The sequence below is a fragment of the Scylla paramamosain genome, chromosome 20 (assembly GCF_035594125.1).
Source record: "Scylla paramamosain isolate STU-SP2022 chromosome 20, ASM3559412v1, whole genome shotgun sequence".
In the NCBI taxonomy this organism is placed as follows: domain Eukaryota; kingdom Metazoa; phylum Arthropoda; class Malacostraca; order Decapoda; family Portunidae; genus Scylla; species Scylla paramamosain.
In genome coordinates this window covers 3,501,279-3,509,165 of record NC_087170.1, presented here as the reverse complement: position 1 = coordinate 3,509,165, position 7,887 = coordinate 3,501,279, and the positions used below count along the sequence as shown (strand labels likewise).

Here is a 7,887-nt window from a genome sequence, read left to right as displayed (position 1 = left end):
CAATCCAAAGCTGGATATTATGTTTAAGTGTTCAGTGACTTAATCTCCTCTCGTGCTCAAGCTCTTGAATCTTCCGAGTTTTCCACCATCTGGCTAGGACTACAGAGTCACTATGAAACTAAATTTATCTGTGCTGTATACCTCTCACCTAATTTATCTGGCTATAAGAAATTATTTGACTGATTAACTTCCAAAGTGGAGCACATTCTGATTCTCTTTCCTCTTGTGGAGATCTCCATTCTTGGAGACTTCAATGTTCACTACCAGCTTTGGCTTTTCTCTCCCTTCCCTGACTAGCTTTGGATTGAAAATGAGGATAGAGAAAGTAGGAGGGAACAGAAAGGACCACTAGGAGGAGGGCTACTGACAGCTGTATGTCCTTTATTTATAATCTAAACTGGAAATTTCACATCTCATCTTTAGGCAAAACAGCTTCATTGAAGTTAGGCATCCTGAGTCGTCACCGTCAAGTTTTCTCACCCCCGAGTTGTTGACACTCTAAAGGACCCTTATCCGTCTATGTATGGAGTACGCCTCACATGTATTGGGGAGTTCCACTCATACTACTCTTCTATACTGGGTGGAATCAGAAACATTTAGTTTTATCAACTCCTCTCCTCTAAATGTCTGTCTTCAGCCTATCTCTCATCGCCGCAATATCTTGCATCTCTTGGTATCTTCTACCGCTATTTTCATGTTAACTGTTCTTCTGCTTTCCCTCCTCCCGCGGCCTCACTGCACAAGACTTTTTTCTTTCTCTCAGCCCCATTCTGTCCACCTCTGTAATACAAGAGCTTATCAGTATTTTCAATTATTCACCCCTTTTTCTGGTAAATTCTGGAAGAAATTTCGACATGAGAGGATGTAAAATTTCCTGTTGGGATTTTTAATGAAGGATAACTCAAGTATGTTCACAGTATAGGAAGGGGAAATAGGGTCACCGAACAAGAGGACATGATTGTATGGAAAGTTGTGGTAAGTAAACAGATAAAGGAATAATAATAATAATAATAATAATAATAATAATAATAATAATAATAATAATAATTGTTATTATTATTATTATTATTATTATTATTATTATTATCATTATTATTATTATTATTATTATTATTTATCTTTTTTTTTGAATACCGAGTAATGCAAGGTTTGCCGTACATTATTCTGAAATTGTATTCGTAGAAAGATGAGAAGTTAGGCGTTCTACGCGATTCTCTGTGTGAACTGTTTTAGCCCTGCTGAGTTGGGCAAATGATGTTAAAAATGTAAGATAGTCAACAGTGTGAGAATAGAAAGTAAAAAGTTTTATTAATGATTAATAAATAATAAAATGGATGGAAAGATAGTGCTGTGGAATACCATCGTTAATAGGTTTAGGAGGAAAACAGGTTTTGTGTACAAGCTTATATATATATGTTTAAGATAACAACAACCTTAAACTGAAATGCCTAAGAGGGAGAGAGAATGACATTAAAGAGAAGTGCCTCATGTACATATATGGCACATTCACTGGAAACAACAGTTTCCATAAATCATATATATATATATATATATATATATATATATATATATATATATATATATATATATATATATATATATATATATATATATATATATATATATATATATATATATATATATATATATATATATATATATATATATAGATATATATATATATATATATATATATATATATATATATATATATATATATATATATATATATATATATATATATATATATATATATATATATATATATATATATATATATATATATATATATATATATATATATATATATATTACTAACAAATTGATAAATATTCACAGAATGCAGCGGCTCCGCTATGCAGGCATCATAACACACATGCAAGAAAAGTATTACTCGTTGCGCTGCCAGAAAACTAAAACCTCATCAGGTCCCCAAGCTATGTCTCTTAATCAGGTATTGCCAGCGCTGCATCTTCAAAAGAGATAATTCATTATTTACTCATCAGTATATAAACAACTATTTTGAGGGAATCTATGTAATTAGGGAAAACACTAAATTATTGGTGATTATGTGCTATAATGTTTCAGTTATGATGTTTCCAATAAAACGTCCGTTATTGAAAAAAAAAGAAGGTTACGTCAAGTTTGGTTGCGTTACGTTACATATAATTTAAACAACCATGCTAGATAAATAAATTTGTAATCAAGTTTAACTGCATAAAACACCTAAGCCTATTAAAATTTGAAAACACACTCTTGTATTGGTCTTTTTATTTTCATTTCCAAAGATACTCGACTGAAAGGGTAACATGTATCAATCAGTAACCTAAACAGACTAAACCTAACCTTTAACCCCTCAAGAAATATTGTCGCAAATATATATATATATATATATATATATATATATATATATATATATATATATATATATATATATATATATATATATATATATATATATATATATATATATATATATATATATTGATTAAATAACATGGAGTCCTCTTCACCAGGTACAGGCGGCCTTTTACGTGTTGAGTGTTGGTGAAGCAGTGGCTGGCGTCATATTCTTGTGGGAGGTGTGCTTCTCTTGGAAGAGGTTATTTCTCAAGTAAAGAAAAAAAAAAAAAAAACTAAGTCTTGTTGTTCATAATGCTCATAAAGTAAATATTATTATAATTTTTTTTTCGAAGACGACGAATGAAATGATGATTCTGTCTTAGTGGAAATTAAATGCTGGATGTCTTACACGTTCTGGTAAATATGAATGTTTTTATCAAACAATAGATAAATAGTATACGTACCTTTGAAGCGTTTGAATGAGCTATAACTTCATGCATCTACGTAAAATTCATGTATGTAAACTGTGAACTAAACACTGATGAACGTAGTAGGATTTCTCAGAATAGTCATATATCTACTAATTCATCAATATAGTCATAAAATTAATTATATTGACAGTGGTATAAAATTTGGTGTTTTGAAACAATGTGAGAAGATTTTTTGTATTGTTATATTAATTAATTTGTTTATTTTATATATGTTTTGTGTTAGCTGGGATTTTTGATTTTTTTTACACTTAATATATTTAGGGAATAACTCAGTGTGTATATTGTTTTCTTTCTGCCAATGAGAGCCCTCAACGGTGAAAATAATGGTGTTTCCAGTACGGAAGTCTGTTGCCTCCTTCCTTTTACGGATTTCTGTTTCATATATTTATTTTTTTCTTATCCTGTTTTTTTTTTTTTTCTTTTTGTACATGGTTTCTGAAAATTGGAGTCTTGTATATTCTGAAATAATAAACATGGAAGAATGGCTCCACTGTTATGCCTCTACACTTTCTTTGCAACTTAAGAAATCGTGTGGACAAGAGAGAGAGAGAGAGAGAGAGAGAGAGAGAGAGAGAGAGAGAGAGAGAGAGAGAGAGAGAGAGAGAGAGAGAGAGTTTAACACAAGATAAAAATGACTTTTCAGACAGATTGATTAATTGTTTTGAAGTGTTACTTCAGTAGAACACGCACGCACGAGACGACACCAATGAGAAGCAAGGCCAAGATGACCGCCGGAAAAGAGGCCAAGACGAGGGAGGCGAAGGAGGAAAAAAGAGTGAGGACCGAGAGAAAATGAAGAATGAAAGGGAGGAAGCACAAAGAGTTACTTCTAACTGGTACATTTTTACGTGGATGTTGTGTACCGTTTGCTGCCTGTGTTGTTTGTTAGTGTTGAGCATAACATTCTTCATGAAGACAGTTGTGATATGTAACAAACTGCCTGTTTTCTAGCTCAGGTTCATTGTTTATTGCAGCTTCGCTTTCTATTTCACCCTAGAAACAAAGAGCTAATAGAAACCGGGATATGGCGAAGTTTTGCAAATAATAGTCGTATGAAGTAATATGATTTACATGTCTTACAAATAGTACAAATTGTGAGAGGTTGACAGAAGAAGCTTCTGTAAGTTTCGCAAATATGGTCGTAGGCAGAGGTACGATTTAGAGAGAAAACCTCTGAAACTGAAGTCATTGCTAGGCTTTCTTTTCGTTTTAAGTGTCTGAATAATCATTTTATTTTATTTATTTTATTTTTTAGCACTAAGGCGAAATACCTTTTCATTATGCTATAATAGAAATATTTCTTTCCTTGGCGCTTACAAAGAGTTGTCATTCATATTCTCTCTCTCTCTCTCTCTCTCTCTCTCTCTCATATATATATATATATATATATATATATATATATATATATATATATATATATATATATATATATATATATATATATATATATATATATATATATATATATATATATATATATTTTATTTTATTTTTTTATTTCTCATGCCCTCGCTGGCATAAACCCTCAGAAGGCTTATGGACCTGATGGGTTCCCTTGCCTAGTCAAACTTTTTCAACTCCGTCTGTCAACATCTACCTTTCCTTCTTGCTGGAAGTTTGCCTACATTCAGCCTCTTCCTAAAAAGGGTGACCCTCAAACTACCGTCCTATTGCTTTAATTTCCTGCCTATCTAAAGTTTTTGAATCTATCCTCAACAGGAAGATTCTTAAACATCTATGACTTCACAACCATATATCTGATCGCCAGTATGGCGATGAGTCTTGATCATCCTCTTTTAGAGATTTTGGTGAAACTTTTTTTTGTTACCTTGGATATATCAAAAGCTTTTGAGAGTCTGCCACAAAGCTTTGATTTCCAAACTACCCACCTACGACTTCCATCCTTCTCTCTGTAACTTCATCTCAAGTTTCCTTTGTGACCGTTCTATTGCTGTTGTGGTAGACGGTAACTGTTCTTCTCCAAAATCTATTAACAATGGTGTTCCTCAGGGTTCTATCCCGTCACCCAGTCTCTTCTTATTATTCATCAATGACCTTCTAAACCAAACTTCTTGTTCTATCCACTCCTACGCTGATGATACCATCCTGTACTTTTCCATGTCCTTTCATAGACGTCCAACCCTTTACGAAGTAAACATTTCAGGCAGGGAAGCCACAGAACGCCTGATTTCTGATCTTTCTAAAATTTCTGATTGGGGCAGAGTAAACTTAGTATTGTTCAATGCCTCAAAAATATAATTCGTCCATATATCAACTCGACACAATCTTCCAGACAACTATCTCATCTTCTTCAATGACACTCAACTGTCCCCTTCTTCTACACTGAACATCCTCGGTGTGTCCTTTACTTATATTATAATCAGAACTGGAAACTTCACATCTCATCTCTAGCTAAAACAGCTTCTATGACGTTAGGTGTTCTGAGACGTCTCCGCCAGTTTTTTCTCAATGGCCTTATCCGTCCATGTCTCATGCTCCCTCTCCTGAATCGAATCCTGATTCCCCGTTACCTGCTATAGCCAATGTGGGCGCACAGCCTACAATCAAAGCTGATAAGACAGACACTTGAAAGAGGCGGCGTTGGCACTGGAGGCCGTGCCCTCAGCCACGAGTTATTCAGATTGAACACGGTGTCACGTGTCTGGGGGGGTTCCACTCATACCGCTCTTCTAGACAGGGTGGAATCAAAAACTTTTCGTCTCATTAACTCCTCTCCTCTAACTGACTGTCTTCAGCCTCTCTCTCATCGCCGCTATGTTGCATCTCTAGCTGTCTTCTACCACTATTTTCATGCTAACTGCTCTTATGATCTTGCTAACTGCATGCCACCCCTCCTCCAGCGGCTTCTCTTTATTCTTTCTCTTACCCCTATTCTGTCCATCTCTCTAATATAAGAGTTAGGCAGTATTCTCAGCCATTCATCCCTTTCTCTGGTAACCTCTAGAACTCCCTGCCTACTTCTGTATTTCCACGGTGCTATGACTTGAATTCCTTCATGAGGGAGGTTTCAAGACACTTATCCTTCAATTTTTCACTACCGCTTTGGACCCTGTTCTAGGGCTGTCATCTCTGTTTTTTTTTTTTTATTGGATTTTTGTTGCCCTTGGCCAGTGTCCCTCCTACATAAAAAAAAAAAAAAACAACAACAAAAAACAGGAATTTTAAGAATCGCGAGAAAGTGAAGCGTTGATCTCTCTGGTATCGGTAATCCGTATTGTTAAACTCAATCTCTTCCTTCGTTTAATCCTTTCACTGCCATGTATTCTTTTTCATAATACCTTGTTATGGAGACTAGAAAATACAAAATTATTATTAGTTTTATTCTCTTCTTGCTCTATATGTCCATATACGAGTATATATATATATATATATATATATATATATATATATATATATATATATATATATATATATATATATATATATATATATATATATATATATATATATATATATATATATATATTGCTTTGAAGGATGTCAGAGTACGACCATAGCAGTGAAAGGATTAAAGTTGCTACAATGTTTGGATAGTCTCTGATATAACTGGTTCAGAACTGGCCCCGTCTTGTATGAGAAAAAGCTCACTATTAGTGCTATTGATGTAATTTTTTCTCCCTATTTTCGAGAAAGGCGGAAGTTGCTAGAATTTAATGGTTTTAACTAGTCGTATATAATTTATCACTGTTTCAAGATGTTGTCCTGCATATATTAGAAAAGCCCTCATGTATAAAAATGTGTTAACAATTAAATAACCTTAACCTACTAATTTCAAGCTAATAATTCTATTTCCGGTTGAAAATATGTTATTGCGAAAAGAACGGTATGACGACAATGTTTTCGAAAGAGCAAAACTTACCATTCTCCTCTGTCCATCGCTGAGATTTATATAAAAAATAAAATATATAAATAAATGGATAAATAAATAAATAAAAATATGCAAGATCATGACATCAGTAGCACGACAACAAAACCGTTTTGCATACTTTGTAAAGTGGAAATATTGTTGCTGGAAAGTATGACATATACATAATTTAGCTGTGTCGTCCACATTTTTATTTATTTATTTTTATTTTTTAAAATTTTTTTCCCGTGTAAGGGGACACTGGCATAGGGCAATAAAATGTAGATAAAAAAAATAATGTCACTGGGTATCCAGTCCACATAGAGAAAAGCCGAATGGATCATCAATAATTGGAAACCTCCCTCTTGAAAGAGTTCAAGCCATAGGAAGAGGGAAATACGGAAGCAGGCAGGAAGTTACAGAACCTACCAGAAAAAAATAATAAATAATAAATAAATAAATAAATAAATAAAAAAAGTGATGCATGATTAAGACTCTTGCATTAGAGAGGTTGGAAAAATCGGGGTGCGAGAAAGTAATCTTGTGCAGCGAGGTTGAGGGAGAAGGGGATACAAGCAATTAGCAAGATCAGAAGAGCAATTATCGTAAAAATAACGGTACAGGTAAAAAGAGATGCAACATGATTTACATAATCCGTCAGATTATTCAGGGACTGCAAGACTACTCACACTTGAAAAAGTTACAATACCTGAAACTGCATTCAGTGAAAGACGGAAGATGTGTGCTGCTATGATAAAAGTACGTATATGGTTTTAAAAGGCCCAATAAAATAGACAAATGAAATCCTTTTTGATAGGAGGTAGATTATAGCTGAAATCACTGAGAGAAATTTCGAAACAAAAATGCAAAGCATAAGTTACAAATAGGATTATGGGTGAGAGGAACAATGTAAGAATATGGTAGATACACAAGAATCAGGAGGGCTAAATAATCAACAGCACAAAAATTTTGGCAGAAAAAAAAAAAAAAAATAAATAAATAAAATAAATAAATAAAAGTGTGATGGTGTTATCAAAAATAGTTCACTATATGTACTAAAAATAAAAAAAAAATAAAAAAAAAATTAACACGAATTCCCAATGAGACGCTATGCAAAGGGAGTTTGGGCAGGACTGTTACCTGTATATAACTACTTTGTCAGGTTCTCTCTTAGTTTGCAATATGTTT

At 33.3% G+C, this 7,887-nt stretch overlaps 1 protein-coding gene across 1 annotated transcript in view; it reads right to left on the bottom strand.

Annotated features, from left to right (window-relative positions):
* Positions 1–625: 625 nt before the first annotated feature.
* LOC135110175 (uncharacterized) overlaps positions 626–7,887 on the bottom strand; it is a 95,385-nt gene continuing 88,123 nt past the window's right edge. The window contains exon 13 of the mRNA XM_064022177.1: positions 626–780. Coding sequence (XP_063878247.1) covers positions 760–780 — 21 coding nt within the window. The 3' untranslated portion in view covers positions 626–759. The remainder of the gene's footprint in view (positions 781–7,887) is intronic.